Source organism: Lathyrus oleraceus, chromosome 5, assembly GCF_024323335.1.
Source record: "Lathyrus oleraceus cultivar Zhongwan6 chromosome 5, CAAS_Psat_ZW6_1.0, whole genome shotgun sequence".
Classification (NCBI taxonomy): domain Eukaryota; kingdom Viridiplantae; phylum Streptophyta; class Magnoliopsida; order Fabales; family Fabaceae; genus Lathyrus; species Lathyrus oleraceus.
The window spans coordinates 215,728,711-215,747,184 of record NC_066583.1 but is presented as its reverse complement, the minus strand read 5'-3'; the positions used below and the strand labels follow the sequence as shown (position 1 = coordinate 215,747,184).

The window sequence follows — 18,474 nt, the reverse complement described above, 5'->3', positions numbered from 1 at the left end:
AACTAGTGCAATAGAGACAATTCGCACGTCTCGCTACTGAGAACCCAAATTAACAATTAAAAATATTTCTCCAATTAGTAGACACTTTTAAAACCAATGGAGCTTCTCCTGAGGCAATCCTTTTAAGATTATTCCCTTTTTCCCTCATAGATAAAGCCCTGTCATGGTTAGATTCCCTTCCACCCAATTCCATTACGACTTGGATAACCTTAGAAGAGTATTCCTTGCTAGATACTTTCCCCCAAGTAAGACCGCCGTTCTTCGAAACCACATAACCAAATTTACCCAGAACCAAGGAGAATCGTTGTTGGAAGCTTGGGAGAGATATAAGGAGCTGTTAAGAGCATGCCCACATCATGGTTTAGAAAATTGGTTAATCATTCAGACCTTCTATAATGGACTTCACTATAACACTAAGATGACCATCGACGCTGCCACAGGCGGTGCACTCATGAGTAAACCTTATCCTGAAGCTAGTGCCCTCATTGAAGATATGGCTCAAAACCATCAATCATGGGGAGTCGAACGAGCGACAGTTGAGAAGAAGGAAGCCCAAGGAGGAGTACATGAAGTAAGCTCTATAGACATGATGCAAGCTAAAATGGACGCATTAGCCCTCAAGGTCGAGCATATGTGCATAAACTCGAATACTGCAGCCGCAGTTTCGTCGGATTGTGAGATATGTGGAACCCAAGGACACCAATCTGCAGAATGCAGTCTATTAAATGAAACCCACTCTGAGCAAGTGAACTACACCCAAGGGAACCCATACTCGAATACCTATAAACCTGGATGGAGGAATCACCCGAACTTCTCCTCTAAGAACAATAACCTAATCCAAATAATGCACCTCTGAGACAATCAGGTTACCAAGCCCCAATACCAAATCAACCTATGCAACCTGTACCACCAAAGCCGAGCCTTGAGAAAATTATGGAAAATTTTATCACTTGCTCAAACCCAACAAAACAAAGAGTTCATGAACCAGAACATTCACGTTAATGAACTGATTACCCAGTTAGGAACCAAGGTTGACCAAATAGTTACTCACACCAAGATGCTTGAAACCCAGATCTCTCAGGTAGCTTTAAACCAAGCCCCCCAAACCACACCTGGAGGACAGTTCCCTGGACAACCTCAACAGAATCCGAGAGGGTAAGCCAATGCCATTACCTTATGAAGTGGGAACGCTTATGATGAGCCACCAAACCCAAGATTGAGTGAACCCAAAACTTCTAAGGAATATACCGAACCCACAAACAAAGTAAAGGAACCAGTGGAATCTGAAAACCAGGAAAGTCAAGAAAAAGGAGAAGAACCTAAAGATAAAACTTACGTACCATCCCGCCATATAAACCACCTATACCATATCCGCAAAGACTCAAACAAACCCAGATCAATAACCAGTATCAGAAATGTATTAATGTTATAGAAAAACTTCACGTAGAAATCCCTTTAATAGAAGCCATCACCCAAATACCTTCTTATGCAAAGTTTCTCAAAGACATCCTTACCAACAAACGTATACTTGACGATCCGAAGCCCTTGGAATGCAATTCTATTTCCGAGAATAAATTAGCCAAAAAGGATAAAGGTCCTGGAAGTTTCTCCATTCCTTGTCTTTTGGGTAGTCATGTCATCGAAAAAGCGTTTCTAGACTTAGGAGTTAGTGCGAGCTTAATGCCTTTAGCAGTTTGTGAGAGGTTAAACTTAGGAGAATTACAACCTACTAAGATGTCACTTCAGTTAGCCGATAGATCTGTTAAGTATCCAATAGGCATTTTAGAAGATGTCCCTGTTAGGATAGGACAGTTATTTATCCCTACTGATTTTGTTGTCATGGACATCAAAGAGGATAATGATATACCAATCCTTCTAGGTAGACCATTCTTATCAACTGCATGAGCCATAATAGATGTCAAGAGAGGAAAGTGAACTTTGAGGTAGGTGACGAGAAAATAGAATTTATACTTTCGAAATTTCTTATGGCACCTGTGATGGGAGACGCATGTTATGCCTTAGATATCATTGATGAATGCGTTAGGGAATTAGAACAAGAAGAAATCATAAAAACAATTAAATTACCATCAACTCTCATACTGGAAGATGATGACTTTAGGAAACCCTACATCGATCATAACCTTTAAGAATGTTTATCCCTTACCCCAGATCCTATGCCATGCCCTAAGAAACCAACCTTAGAACTTAAGGAACTGCCTAAGAACCTGAGATATGAGTTCCTCGACGAAGAGATGAACCGTCCAGTTATAGTCAGTGCTACCTTGATCCAAGAGGAAACATATCTACTTTTAGACATCTTACGAAGATATCCATTAGCCTTAGGATATAATATCTCTGACCTGAAAGGTATAAGCCCATCTGTATGCATGCATCGGATTTCGCTCGAAGAAGATTCAAAACCCTCTAGAGAATATCAGAGATGAATAAACACTATAATGAGTGGTGTTGTTAAAAAAGAAGTTCTTAAGTTACTTGAGGCAGGTATAATCTACCAGATCTCGGATAGTAAGTGGGTGAGCCCTGTGCATGTAGTACCTAAAAAGGGAGGCATCACAGTCGTACAAAACGATAAAGGCAAACATGTAGCCAAACAGATGGAAGGAGGATGGCGGATGTGCATAGACTATAGAAAGTTAAATATAGCTACCAGGAAGGATCATTTCCCTTTACCATTTATAGACCAAATGTTGGAGCATCTAGCTAGACACTCTTACTTCTGCTATCTGGATGGATACTCTGGATTCTTCCAAATACCTATCCACCCCGAAGATCAAGAAAAAACTACCTTTACATGCCCTTATGGAACTTTTGCCTACAGACGAATGCCATTCGGCCTCTGTAACGCCCCAGCCACTTTCCAATGCTGCATGATGTCAATCTTTGCAGATTACCTAGATGGTACCATGGAAGTGTTTATGGATGATTTCTCGGTTTGTGGAGTTGATTTTCACAATTGTCTTGCTAACCTTGAGAAAATCCTGGAGAGATGCGTAGAGGTGAACCTCGTGCTAAACTGGGAAAAGTGTCATTTCATGGTGACCGAAGGAATTGTTTTAGAACATATAGTTTCCGAAAAAGGTATAGAGGTAGATAGAGCTAAGATAAAAGTTATAGAGAACCTAAAACCACCCAAAACCATCAGAGAAGTCCGAAGTTTTCCTGGACATGCTGGGTTCTACCAGTGTTTTATTAAGGACTTCTCCAAAATAACTAAACCTTTAACTGGCCTTTTAATGAAAGATGTTGAATTCATTTTCGATGGAAAATGTAATGAATCATTTAATCTTTTAAAGCAAGCATTAATATCAGCACCTATTATGAAACCCCCTGATTGGTCAGAACCTTTTGAGATAATGTGCGACGCTAGTGATTATGCCGTTGGAGCCGTTCTAGGACAAAGGAAAGATAAACAATTACATGCCATTTATTATGCCAGTAGAACCCTAGACACTGCCCAACTTAACTATACAACAACTGAAAAGGAATTACTCGCTGTAGTTTTTACTATAGACAAATTTAGATCTTATCTAGTAGGAGCAAAAATTATAGTTTACACCGATCATGCTGCCATTCGTTACCTATTAAGTAAAAAATATGCCAAGCCTAGATTACTCCGATGGATTCTGTTACTACAAGAGTTTGATTTAGATATAAGAGATAAAAAAGGCACTGAAAATGTAGTAGCTGATCACCTTTCTAGGCTAGAACACCTAAAACTAGACTTAGTACCCATAAACGATGATTTTGCCTATGATAGATTGATAGCTAGACTAGAAACCACTGAAGACGATAGCCTAGGCCCTCATGAGCACTTCCAGAAATCCTTAGCATTAAGTAATGTGCCATGGTATGCAAACTTTGTTAATTACCTAGCTGCTGATATCGTACCCCCTGATCTTGACTACCACCACAAGAAGAAGCTCTTCAACGATGTGAGAAACTTTTATTGGGACGAACCGCTCCTTTTCAAAAGGGGTAAAGATGGCATTTTTCGCCGTTGCGTTCCAGAAGAGGAGGTAAAAAGTATAATCGAGCATTGTCACCCTGCACCCTATGGTGGACATACGAGCACCTCTAAGACATACGCCAAGATTCTTCAAGCTGGCCTATTCTGGCCTACCATGTGGCGTGATGTCCATGCTTGCATTGTCAAATGTGATAGATGCCAACGCACTGGAAACATTTCAAGGCGTGACGAAATGCCTCTAAGAAACATTCAAGAAGTAGAACTCTTCGACGTATGGGGTATAGATTTCATAGGACCTTTCCCACCATCCTAAGGAAACAAGTATATCTTAGTAGTTGTGGACTACGTATCTAAGTGGGTTGAAGCTATAGCTGCACCCACAAACGATACTAGGGTGGTGATCAAATTATTTAAGAACTATATATTTCCTCGATTTGGAACACCATGTTTAGTCATAAGCGATGGAGGATCACACTTCATATCGAGAATATTTGATAAACTTTTAAGAAAATATGGAGTTAGGCATGGAGTAGCAATACCATACCACCCACAGACTAGTGGCCAAGTAGAAGTATCCAATCGGGAGATAAAACAAATCCTAGAAAAAACTGTTTCAATATCTAGAAGAGTTTGGTCTCAGAAGCTTCAAGAAGCATTATGGGCCTATAGAACCGCATTCAAAACCCCTATAGGAACAACTCCATACCAACTAGTCTATGGAAAATACTGTCACTTACCTTTCGAATTAGAGCATAAGGCCTATTGGGCCATTAAAACTTTGAATTTAGACTACTTGACCGTTGGTGAAAAGCGTATCCTTGACATTCACAAACTAGAAGAACTCAAGCAATCTGCCTACGAGAATGCCAAAATATAAAAAGAAAGAACAAAAGCTTGGCATGAAAAAAGAATAGTAAAGAAAGATTTCAATATAGGCGACCATGTTCTCTTGTTCAACTCTAGGTTACGACTTTTCCTTGGGAAGTTGCGCTCAAGATGGACTGGCCCTTTCATAGTATCCAAGATTCTGAGATCCGGAGCCGTAGAAATCAAGAACGAAACCTGTAGTTCATTCATTGTAGATGGACAAAGACTGAAGCTCTACGAAGGAGGATACATTCCAGCAGACTACTCAAGCCACACTCTGATTGATCTACCGATCCCTACTACAGGTGTATAACTTCCGATCGTCAAGCTAATAACGTTAAACAAGCGCTGCTTGGGCGGCAACCCATGGTTTTCTTATCTTGTTTTACTTTTTTGCATTTATTTATTTTATTTTGTTTTATTTTTTTCATATTTTCACCGAGACTAAATATTTGAAATGTTTATATTTTGAGGATCCCTTTTCCTAACTTTTACAGGATGCAGGACTTTGACGATATGCATGTAGCCTATAGAGATGATGCCTAGAGAGAGCTACATAGCTCTTTATCAGCGCCCTATGGCGCCCACATGTTATCCAGATCAGCACTACATAGAAGCACTGGGCATTGAGCCAAGCATCCGATTTCTGAGCCACCAGCTCCATTGGGACGAGTTCGCTGACGATCTGAGCAACACCTACATGAACTTGACATTGGAGTTCCTCAATTCATTCGATTATGACCCTTACTCTGGAACGGAAGGGTATGCTACTTTCATACTTTTTGGGATCGAGTACTCTTTCAGTTAGAAGGAGTTCGGTGACCTGTTGGGCTTCCAGACCACCCCTGACGCTATCCCTGAGACACCGATGAATACTTTTTGGGGAAGGAAGTGGAAAAGTTCTGGAGTGATATCTCAGATGGAGGGAGTTAGGATCCTTCTACATAGTTATCTCAGGCTATACACAACCCTGCTTTTAGGTACTTCCAGATGATACTGGCAAACTCATTCCTTGGAAGACCGGATGTTGAGACGTTGTTGAGTGAGGAAAAGATATTCTTATTGTTCTATGCATCCTAGTCTCGCCCCGGGGCATGTGGGAACTTTCTTCTATGTGGCCTCAGCAGTGTAGCCAGATCGTCCGAAGGTGTCATTCATGTAGGAGGGATCATCACACAGATTGCCACCGCCTTAGGTCTATCCCGCAAGCTGTTACATCTCAGGACCTACTATGGGTACACTACTATGGATATCGACTTTTACTTGACTAGAGGGTTGATGAGGAGATCCTCGTTCAATCCGAGACAGTTCAGACTACTGATCGATAGCGATGTGATTCATTATTTTACACTGCCTGATCCTATGATGACCAGTGTTCACGACCCATCTAACTGGAGTTATGCTTTGGAGGGCCAGGGAGAGACTATCGAGGAGCCGAGATGCCCACCTATTTCTGAGTATACCCCTACACTGCCTTCACCCAGGATCACTGTATTCTCTAACAATTTATCATTGCAGACCGCAGACATCCGCACCCAGATTGCAGAGTGTCGTAGAGAGATTGCCGGGCTTAGGCAGGAGGTGGCTGACCTCACCTTACAGATGAGAGTATCCGATCTCACACACGCTACCGAGGCTGACTGTTTATACTATGAGATCACCGAGCTTCGCCATGAGATAGCCATGCTTCGTGGATCTAGTCAGGCAGACGAACCCCCTACTATTTGGTTTTACCATCTCATTTTATTTTGTCTCATTTATGCTTATATTTTTCGCATTTATCTAACTTATTTTATATCATTGCATTTGGGATATTTTCTTAACTATGTCAGCACATTGATATTTCCACATCTATATATATATATATATATATATATATATATATATATATATATATATATATATATATATATATATGTTTTATGTTTGTTTATTATATTTATATTTTTATTATGGTTTAATTATATTAATTGTTTATTTATTTATTAGTCTAATGTTTAAATTCTATTTTTTTATAAAATTATGCAAGCCTTATGTCACTAGGAAAATACAATACAAATGCTATCCGGACCCCCCAACCAAAAAGAGAATGAGAAGCCCTTGCCAATAAAGCAAAAATCCAGCCCATCCGAATTTAGCCTTGTGGCGCCCGCCATAGCGTCTGTATAAGCTCGGGGCAGATTTCTCATTTTTCACCATTTTCATACTTTCAAACTTTCAAAACCCATTTTTTCACCTTCCGGAAAAGCCCTTGAACCCCACAAAAGCTCCCACATTTCTCATTTTCACACCATACAAACCATTTTCTCAACTTCCATTTTCATTTTCATCCGTCGAATTTCATAAAAATCTCACCTTTATACAAACCCATCTTCATCTTCTTCATCACATTCCAAGAGCTAAATAATGGAGTTCAATGGATTTATTCTTCGAGGAGGGAAACCGGGAGATAGGCAAAGGAAGATTATCGAAAGATTGCAAAATCGGGAAATCCTCCCGACAAGGTATGTGGATGAAAATTGTCTTTACACTTTGGGTATCTACCATAGCATTTTTTATTTATTAGATAATTTAGGCTTGCATACTATCTTTTCAAACAAAGAACCTACCTTTGAGCGATTGACAATTGAATTTTTAAGTTCTTTAATTTATATTGTCAATCCTAACACTACTATCACAGTTGGTACTGTCCGATTTAGAATGTTTGCTGTTGAGTATGAATTCAGTACTGACGAACTAGCAGGCCTGTTAGGTATTCCTCATGGGGACGCTGCTATTTGTGAGGCCCCTTTGGATTCAGATTGGTCGGTCGAGGTGTTTTCCTTCTGGCAGAGATTGTCAAACACTTCAATAAATTCTTTTGAAGGAATTCTTGCCTCGGCCATCCATAACACGGGCATCCAAACAAGGTCAATGCTCGAGAGCTTCTATTTTTGCAAGGAAGCCTCACAAATAGAAGAATTAATTCGGTCCCATTCATGCTCGCTCATATGGCTTTAACTCTAAAGAAAGCGGGACCGATTGTTTTCGGAGGACTCCTTAAGTCTATTGCTCGGGCGCTTAACCTGAACAATGAGATAGCTACCCTAGATCCCTTACCTCCTCGCACAATAAACCTAAAATTTTTGAGAGATATGAAACTGTGCCGATTGAGGAGAGGATGAGGCTATGTGCTTATGGTTCATGGTATAGCTATCCCATCTATTGTCTTACTGTGCATTAGACGTACTGATGTACGTAATGAAAGGAATTGGACCTATGTTTTAGATGCTCCACCTGTTTTGGGTCCACTTCCTCCTAATGTTCCTGATGAGGAGGGACACGACACTTATGAAGAATATGATCGGAGAGAGCGATCTCCCATACCTCATGTGTCCCCCCATCACCCATCACCACCACACACCGCACCATCTTCTTCTTTTGCAGGTTCTGCTCCTGGCTTCTATATTACAGAGGGGATGTGGCGTGACCACATGGCTAGAGAGAAAAGGTGTGATGACCTAATCTCTACCATTCAACAACAACTGGCGGATAACATGAGCTTCATGCAAGAATCGCAGCGGAGGACAGATAACTCCTAGGAGACTATTGTACAATCCCTACTTATGATCACAAACGAGCAAGCGCGTCAGCAACACTACCACCGTCAACATACTGCACTCATAGAAGTCACTCAGGATTCCATTTTGGGTAACCTTCGAGAGGCGAGGACTGCTCAGGATGCCTTACAGGCCAGGATGGATCAGGGAGACCGTCGTCGTAGCCGATCCCGTCGTCCACCTCAGGATGGCGAAGGCACCAGTGGTCAGTAGTAGGATGTCAGGTGACTCTCCCCTTATCTTATTTCGAAACATTAGGGTTAACCTTCGATTTAAGTGTGGGAGGAGATTTTATCGCTTTCTATTTTTCTTTGTTGTTTTTAGTTAGATTGTTTATTTTGCTTTTTAGTTTTTTACTTTGTTTCAATTTACTTTTAGTTTGAGTGTTGTAGATAATGCATGAGTCAGACGAGTCACCAGTATAGTGTATCTTTAGTACAGTCTAATCTTCCTATTTCCTTTAGCCCTACCAATTTATTTATTTTGCAAAAGAAAACGATGTTATTCTGAAAGTTTTTGGGTTTTTAAAGACGGGTTTGAGTAAGGATACGGTGACTTGGGAGACTTTTAGTATTGTTTTAGCACCATAGATTCATGAATATAGGAATCACTCCCGAAATCCCATATACCATGGCCTTAATCATCATTTCAGTATAAGTCCTCAGTAGTTTATTCCAGCAATCAGTTCCGACCTACGCATCCTCTACGTAGGGGACCGATGAACATAAGTGAATGATCTAGTGAAATAAATAAAATAAAGAAAAAAGGCAACTCCGGTATAGGTGACCCTCACAAAGTCATTTAAACCAAGAAGGTTGTAAAAATCTACAAAAAAAAAAAAGAAAAAAAAAAGAAAAAACTCACCCGTTGTTAGTTGGTTCAGAGGTATCTGGCGCTGAACTCGGTAGGGCGGATTACAATCCGATCCTCCATAACTGCAGTTGGGTCAAATAAAAGGGTTTACACAAATTTATGTGCCAAGAACCCCATGTTTGATCATAATCACTAACAGGTCACTCTGCTATGAAGCATGTACGAATAACAGGCTTAATGTGATTGTGCCTGAATGAAAAGGACACAAAAAGAAATGAAGAGGCAGGCCTAGGTATTGTGGGATAATATGGGTTGGTTAATATAGGAATCGAGTTTGTGTCCGTGTTTGCGGATAAGTGTCATCATGATACCCTTAGTTCACTCAGTTAGTACCTATCACTGCATCTCGACTTGAACTTAGAAACCTTTTCAGCCCGAAGCACTCGTTAACACCAATTTTTCTTTTATGAACTTTTTAGTGTTTTTCTTGAGGACAAGCAAGGGTTTAAGTGTGGGAGAATTTGATGACACTGAAATTCACCGTATTTTCGACTTCGATTTCGCATGCATTTTAGTTGTTTTATTGTTATTTTGTTATGTTATTAGTATGTTTCTCTTCGTTTTCAGGTTTTCAGTCTAATCAGAGCCCCGATCGAGAAAAGGAGTGAAAATGAGCTAAAAATACTAAAATTCAGCATTTTGCACTTGTGGCTCCCACTGTGGTTGGCGCCATAGGCCCAACCATGACGTGTCACAACTCAACTTCCCTCAATTGCCACGTTCCCCACTATCTCTACTTGGGCGCCACAAATTGCCCTTGTGGCGAGCGCCACAAGAAGAAAACTTTTCCCTCCCAATTTCAAACTGAAGGGCATCCTTGTCATTTCCATTATTTTCCTTGCCTATAAATACAGACTCGTTTTCATTTGTTTAATCATCCAAACATAGAGCAAACTTAGTTTCACTTAGGCATATATTCAGTATTTTAAAAGTGGTAATCGCTTCGCATTGGGGTGTTACCACAATTGCGTAATCAAGTCTGTGATCGAGTCTGTAATCGAGTTTGGAGCACTTTGAAAGGAAGTTAGTCCTGCCGCCATTTTCATTTCCGTTTCGCATTTTATTCAATCCTCCGATTGGAGCAGGTTTCTATTGATTTACCTTTATCTATTTTATTTTCCCACACTCGCTTTACTTTATTTATTTCCCGCACTCGCACTTTACTTATTTATTTCCCGCGCTCACTTTACTTTTATTTATTTCCCGCACTGTCTTTATTTTATTTATTTCCCGCACTCGCATTACTTTTATTTACTTTCCGCACTCGCACTACTTTTATTTACTTTCACAACTCGCACTACTTTTATTTAAATTAAAATGCACCTTTACTTTACCATGTCTAACTAAATCTATAAAGGTTAGAATGTAAGGATCGTAATTGAACCGATAATCCGTACAATTGTTCGTAGAAATACTTAAGGGCTATTTTGACTTTCAACCTAAGTTTTCCCGCACTTAATTTCCGTTGGGTAAGATCGAAAGTTGTCCAACGTCTTTTTAAACTTAGTTATTTTTAACTATTTCAAAAACAGCGAAAGCGCTTTGTTTAGTTCATTAGGAGTTTTTAACTTAAGAAGAAAAGTGATTTTAAAACTATTTTCGGACGCGTTTATAAGTTTAGAGTTTGGTTCGTGAGAATCTCTTTTGGTTAATAAATCCACGTTAAAGTACTTTTCAACTTAGTCAAGATACTATATTTCTTAAAAATAGGTTTACTACTCTAACGCAATGCGCGCCTTTTTATAAGTGACAATAAGAGGGTTTGATTAGGGAGTACAACTCGGTTCTGAATACGCGAAAGCGACAGTTCCTGTTAAATTGGTTCTTTTCAAAGTAGGAAACACTGCCCATTAGTAATTCTATTAGCAAGTACTTGGATTATTAATTGACTATGTGAATTACATTCGAACCTGTCTTTATTAATTGAATTTAATTTAATACTTTAGATTTCATTGCAAACTCTAAAAACCCCTATTTTTATTACCTTAGATAAACACCATAATAATAGATAACGCTAGATTAACACTTGGTCTCTGTGGATTCGACAATCTTTTATATTACTTTGACGCGTTCGTATACTTGCGAAAAGCACGCATCACTGGGGAGGATGGTGGAGATGGATTGGTGTCAACGGGATCCTGAATGGGAGTGATGATGGCATCAGAGGTTAGTGGCGAGGAATATTAGAGGGCGGCGGTGTTGTTTGTTCAGGTTGTGGATTTGGTTGATGTTCAGATGGTGAGGGTACTGGTTGTTCAGGAGGGGGATTAGTTTGTTGTTCAGGGGTCGGTGTTTGAGGTTGATCAGATGGAGGTGGATTTTTTTGTTCAGGGGGTGGAGAGGTGACTTCAGGTTCAGGTTCAAGTTTTGATGGTTGTTGTGAGGCCAGAGCACGTGCTTGAAGTTGAGCTAGAATGGGAGATTGGGGGACAAATGTTTCATTGTCTAATGAGAGAATATAGTATGGTGGGGATGAAGGTGAGGAAGATGATGGTGAGGTGGTTTTGTTCAGCATTTCTGCTTCAGAAACGGGTAGGGTAGTGGTTGCGAGATTGAATTTGTGGGATGGTGGGTTAGAAGTTTTGGGTGTTGAGGGAGGTGTTTCTAATGGGGTGTAAATGGGAGTGTTTTGAGGGAGAGAAGAAGCAACATGCTTTAATTTAATAGAGCGAGAAGGAGGCATAGACTTACTTGGAGAATTAGCCAGAGGAACTGGAGGTTTTGACCCAGAGGTTTCTCCCAACTTTGCCTTCTTTGCCTTCTTGGAATTCTCATAGGGCTCTCGCATCCTCTTCATGAAGTTTGGTGGATGCTCAGGTAGCCAGACCACTGAGAACTCATAAATGTCCACCCCTTGGTTTGCAAGATCTTGCAGATAGTAAGCTACCACTTATGGAGGGTCAATCTTGGAGAACAGATAGAGACTGTTGGGGATCTTCCTTTGGTCCTTCAGTGCTTCCTAGGAAGTGTCTAGAGTTGGTTTAGCTCTAACCTGCTCAATTATCCCCATACTCTCCAGATTTCGAGAATTCAGAGGTCTTCCAGTTTGTAAGACCCCAATTTTGACCCTAAGATTCCTCATGCATTTCATCATAAACATAAGCATTGGATCATACCTTGGCGTCCTCCATACCCCTCTTCATTGGGTTTGTGTTGGGGGAAATTACCAAGCACTTTGTGATTATATCATACTTGTATTTTATCATTTTACTAACCAAAAAACCAAAAATATGTCTTTGTATCTATCTATCTCTTTTGTAGATAGGGGTATGATCTCCTTGATTCATTGATATTATCTAGGGTTTGAGACCCTCATGAACAAAGAGCACAACCAAGAATTGATTCAAAAATGGTTATAAGCATCATATATGAGTCCCAATTACTTCTACATGTTATATTGATCAAGTTTTCTTCAAGAGTTTGAGGGTGATTTGCCTTGGAAACCCTAGTTTGACTGGGTATCTTAAGTAACTTCTCCAACAAGCTATCTCACCAATTGATCAAATTTATCAAGGGACACTTAAAATTTAATCATCTTATGCATATATGATCTACCATGACCCAAGAAAGTCAAGAGAATTGGAAATTAGCAAGTTGGTTGATGGTGGTTGGCCATATGAATTCATCTGATCAAAACTAGGTCTTCGTAGACCCTATCTCCTACAATTTTCACCATATGAAAATAAATTCCAAGAGAAAACTTACAATAAATGACATTCCAAACAACTTTCATGTTGATACTTAGAGCTAGTTTTTCTTGGAAAATCCTTTTCTATGTTGAAACATTATAGGTCATTTTGTCTAAACCCTAATTTGAAAGTCAACTTCCCAAGGCCATAACTTGCTCAATTTTTATGAGATGAAAGATTTCCAAGTTGCACAATCAAATTAAATATGTCTTCTTCAAGTTTGATGTTTGGAGTGGGAACTAATTCAACTTCTTTGCACATGTGATATGAGGCTACATTATAGGTCACTTTTGACTTATACTATTGATCAAGTGATTTTGCCAAACTTCAAAAATGCATAACTCTATCATTTCAAATCCAAATGACATGAAATTGGTGACAATTTTGAAGTCCTTTGAGAGATATACAACTTTTATGAAGACACTTTTCGCATTTGAAGCTCCCATAAAAAGTTAAGCAAGGTGGAATGTTGAGACATGTGGCTTGACACTTTTTAAAATTTTCATATCTCAAATTTTTCAAAATTTCCACCTCAAATATATCCAAGTTCCAAGCTCCAAATGAAAAAGTGTTCAACATCAAACTTGCTCCTCTTGATCTTACCTTTCCAAAGAGCTAAAGTTCGTGCATTTTGGATGAGAAATGCATAGGCTGCACATGGCTTAAACAGGCTGGTATCATGTGTCATGGATCAAACTTCAAACAACAATGCACACTTGCCTTGCAATCCAATCCATCTCCAATGCATCTGAACTTCATTTTGGACTTTAAAACAATCATTTCATGGGCCTATGCGCGCCCATGCACCATGCTTTCATCATTTTCCAATTTTGGAAAGTGAAAGTGAGTGTGCAAATATCATCCAATTCCCCCATAAATACAATTGCTTATGCTCAGAATTATCAGACACCTTGTGCCAACTTTGAATCCCCATAGAAAACCCTTCATATTAAGAGGATAAACCTGAAAATTTCAGTTGAATTTGAGCTTGAATCTCCACTATTTTGGAATTCAATTCTCTAGGAGTCCATTGATTCTAAGCCTTTCCTTTCCTCTTCTTCAAGCAATTGAAGTGAAGCCAAGCACGATTCAGATCAAGATCTAGCAAGCTCAGACCTCCATTGAAGGTAATTTGCAGAAAATTTGATCTCTTCGATTCTCCTTGTTTCTTGCTCAATTATCCTGATTATCGTGTTGGTTGAAGTCCTACAAATATAGGCAAGGTGTTTGAGTTTCTTTGAGGCTAAATCGAAGCAACTCAGATCATGAACCTCATTTTTCAATTCCACATATCTCTCAATATAGTTGGAATTGGAAGAAATGGAGGTGATATTCGTGCTCAGTGATGTTTTCTCTTTAAAATCATGTCCCTGTTTGAAGATTTGGTGATGTTCATGATGACCAGTACGACGAAGCTCGCTGGAGAAGAAAACCGGAGCTCTGGCTCCGGTGATGAGTTGGCTTTGGTCTAAACCGTGTGATCCATTTCTCATGTTATAATCTCAGCCGTTCCTTTTGATTAACATGTTTGCAGCGCAGTTAACTCACGTGTTGGTGGAATGCGCGTTGTGGATCATCAGATCTGCCACCTCAATTAATGAGGGAGATCTGATGGTCCACGTATTTTAGCATTTTTTTGATTTTCAATTTAATTCCATTTTCTTCAATAATTCATAATAAATTTAATATTGATCCAAAAAATATGAGACTTTCACTAAAAATTTCCAAATTTTTATTTATTTCATATTCTGAATTCAAATTATTTTTTGGATTATTATTAATATTTTTCATGAATTAATTGATTTTTCATTTGTTTTTAATTGTTTAAAAATATTTTTAAGTGTCCATAAACTATGAAATGTTTTATCCAAGGTCCTTTGACCTTGTTTGACCTATGATAAATCACATGACCATTTGTTTGGTATTTTAATGTGATTTTAGGATTTGGACAAAACATATTTGAATTTAATGCATTATTTTAATATTTTTAATTGAATAAATGTCATTTTAATTGTGTTGACCATTTGTATTGACTTATTTGAGTTTCTCATTTGTTGTTGGGCCTTGGTCAAGGTTGATTTGACTTTGTCAAGTTAATATTATTGGATTTAGGGGATTGATGGAATGTACATTCCATCTCCCAAAATGAATGAATAATATTAATTTGGTAAAAGTCCTCCTTTGACCAATTTGTGATCTCATTCATCCCTTTCCCTCTTCAACTAATTCCCCTTCTTCATCCATTCATTTTAATTGGCCAATGACATCTCAAAATCCTAATTCTAGTTGATTGAAAGATTAACATGAGTATGGATGAGATTAGGCCACACCTTTTGCATATTTTTGTGTGTGGTATGTTTAATGAGCATAGTTCTTAATACTATGTCTCAAACATGCATTAACACCAAAAGTTTATTGCCCGGTCTCAAATAGTTGTGACTTATACATAAGTCCAATTATGATTGCTTAACATAGCGTTAAATTTGTGACACAAAAGGCATAAGCATTCTAGTTAGTGAGATTGTATGTCTCCCCCCTTTCATGGTATTATGTGGAAAATTGGCCTTCTTTCCTTTCTTTGGAAGATGTTTTGGTTCAAGGATCCATGCTTGTGGCAATTGGATTGAGTGTTCACCAAAGAATGTCTTGAAATCAAAAAAGCAAAAAAAAAAACTAACTATTAACTTACTAACCACTAACTTTTACTTTCAAGCTTTTATTTTTAATACAATTTACTTTTATTGTTCTATTATCATTTGTCATTGTAGATATCATTCTAATTGTTCATGTTTATGCAATTTTTCACTTTGTCCACTTGGACCATATTTTGTGATATACTTTGTTGCTTTGTTTTTTTGATTGGTCTTTGACCATCAATGCATATAATAATAAAAAAACCCTAAAAGATTTTAGAGTGGACTGTTGGTTTGATCTTGCCCAATTGGACTTAGAACTTAGGAAACATTCCTTTGCTAATGGACTTGGCCAATGCCAATTTGTTGAAGAACTAAGAACTTGCAAGTTTGAATTCATCTGATACATCATTCTAGACCTCTCCAGATTCATCTGCCGCATTGATCATTGTTAAGCTGTTATGTTAAACTTGTGACTTGTGGAATTCATCTGTTACATAGGTTCTTTTGAAGAAGATCTTTGAAGTGGATAAGCTTGGATGAGGCCATATTTATTTGATGCCTTTGCTCTTCAACATTTATATAAATGTGAATTCGTGTGTTGCTTGATTCTAAAAAGTCCAAGGGAATTCTGGGTTTCTATTGACATACTTATCTCTTGGATTTCTCCCATTTGGTCAGATCTTTTCAACATTAAACTTTTAAATCTTTGTATATAGGGTAGTCTCTTCATCTTCTCCCCATTTCTTTAATTTCAAAATCTCTCCCTCCAGTTTCAAAATCTTCTTTGTTTGAACTGTTTTTGTTCTAAACTTTGATCGCTTTTGCAAAAGGTAGAAACTTTGGCCTTATGTCTTTGCATTTTCAAACTTATTTTCTTAAATCAAACTTGTAAATGAACTTAGCTATACTTGACTTAAACTTTCCAAAAGCCAACAAGAACTAACTCATTCAAACCATTTTAGGCCCTTGTGCCTTTCAAACTTAATTTTTATTAAAACAAACATAATCACTTTGAAATTTCTAGCACGAACTACGAGATTTTGATCCATTATTTATATGTTGGTACGTAGGCACGTGAATGGTCTTCGTCTCTCAACTCCTCTACTCCTTAGTCAGGGAGGGTTGAAGGCCCAACCATAACCACAGGTGTAGGTCTCGGATATTCGTAAGGCATGAGATACTCAGAAGCTCTCTTCCTAACCCAAGCAGTGTAAGGCTCCCAAGCGACACAGTTCTTCGGACCTAGCTCCTTCCTTCCTTTCCTATGAATCTTGCGCCAGACGTGGACCATCCTAGCTTTCAAGCCTTGGGGATCTTTACCCTCCTGAAAGAACACACCTTCTAACAGAATGTTATTGGGTTTATCCTTTAGGGGGAACCCAAGTTGACGACGTGCCAAAACAAGGTTGTAGTTAATCCCACCACATGTACCAAGAAGAGGTACATTGGAGAATTCACCACAAGAGTCGATAATCTGCACACCATCATACACACGGTTGTACCAAAAGATATAATTATTAGTGAGAGACATAAGTCTCGTGGGCCACCGTAGACATCCCTTGTTCTCCTTGAAAGCGACCGTCTACGGTAAGTGAGAAATAAACCACTTATACAACAGAGGCAAATAGCACACAATGGCACCACCACCCATTGCATTCCTCATATGCAAAGAAAAATAAGTGTCACCCAACAGAGTCGGAACGGGATTAAGATTAGAGAAAATCCTAATAGCGTTCGTTGATGTCTGATCTCCTTCTCCGTTGGTGTCGATAAACGTCGAGCTTCTCCCTTTCGTCTGTTGACGTCTGGTTGAGTCTTCCCAGTCATTCGTTGATGTCTGTTACCTCTCCGTTGGTTTCGATAAACGTCGAGTTTTTCCTGGTCGTCCCCAGTAGATTCACCTCTCCGTTGGTTTTGATAAACGTTGAGTTTTTCCCATGTCGTCCGTTGACGTACGGTTGTATCTCTTCCAGTCATTCATTAATGTCTGGTTACCTCTCTGTTGGTTTTGGTAAACGTTGAGTTTTTCCTAGTCGTCCGTTGGCGTCTAGTTGTGATTTCTATCCCCATTCATCGTCCTTCGATGTTTGGATGTGGCTGTACCCTTGAAAAAAAAATCAAAATACCCAGTAATAAACAGCAAATCCCAGTGGACGTTTCCGTTGTTGGATCCCTGCAGAGTGCAAATTTCTACGGTTCTTGGTATTCAATCCCTGTTTACCCGAGAAGTCTGACAGCCGTAGCTCTCATCCGTTCGGGTTCCCAGTTGATTGAATAGGGGCAACTGTAGCACCTCAAATTTTCACCTCCCATTTTGTACATACATTTTCATGTCTAAGTCATTAGCATTGTATTGTCCACTGCATAGCATTGCATTGTCCATTGCCTAGTGCAAGTCATCAGTCAAGACTGGTCAGGAGATCCAGTCAAGCAAGCAAGCAAGTACATTTCCTATGGAAGAAAAGCCCTAGGGTGGTCCATTGTGTTCATGTGACCTAGGGATCATTTTGAAGTGGTTTGGCCAAAGGTTGGATGTTCAGAAGTCATCAATCATTGCACAATTCATCTGAAACCCTAGAAAGTCAATCAAAGTCAACTGTGCATGAAATCATGGATTTGAAGGTGGGAAATGGTTAGAGAGGCCTCATTCATGTCCATACAAGTCTCATTTGACATTTCAAACATCAACAAGGAAGGATTTGAGGTCAGATGAAAAGTTTCCAAAAATAGTAAGTGACCTGTAATTGGAAATTGCCAAAAATGGAAAGGTCTTCTCCTCAAGTTTACATCATCAAGCATGCTTCAAATGAACTTTTGTCCAA

At 39.0% G+C, this 18,474-nt stretch overlaps 1 protein-coding gene and 1 non-coding gene across 2 annotated transcripts; both read right to left on the bottom strand.

Annotated features, from left to right (window-relative positions):
* Positions 1–256: 256 nt before the first annotated feature.
* LOC127088919 (small nucleolar RNA R71) lies at positions 257–363 on the bottom strand. The gene has a single exon (XR_007790722.1). It is a non-coding gene; the product is annotated as a small nucleolar RNA R71 (small nucleolar RNA).
* Positions 364–11,494: 11,131 nt separating this feature from the next.
* On the bottom strand, positions 11,495–12,124 carry LOC127079793 (proline-rich receptor-like protein kinase PERK10). Its single transcript, XM_051020159.1, has one exon. It carries the CDS (start codon positions 12,122–12,124, stop codon positions 11,495–11,497), a length of 630 nt encoding a protein of 209 aa, XP_050876116.1.
* Between the last annotated feature and the right edge of the window lie 6,350 nt (positions 12,125–18,474).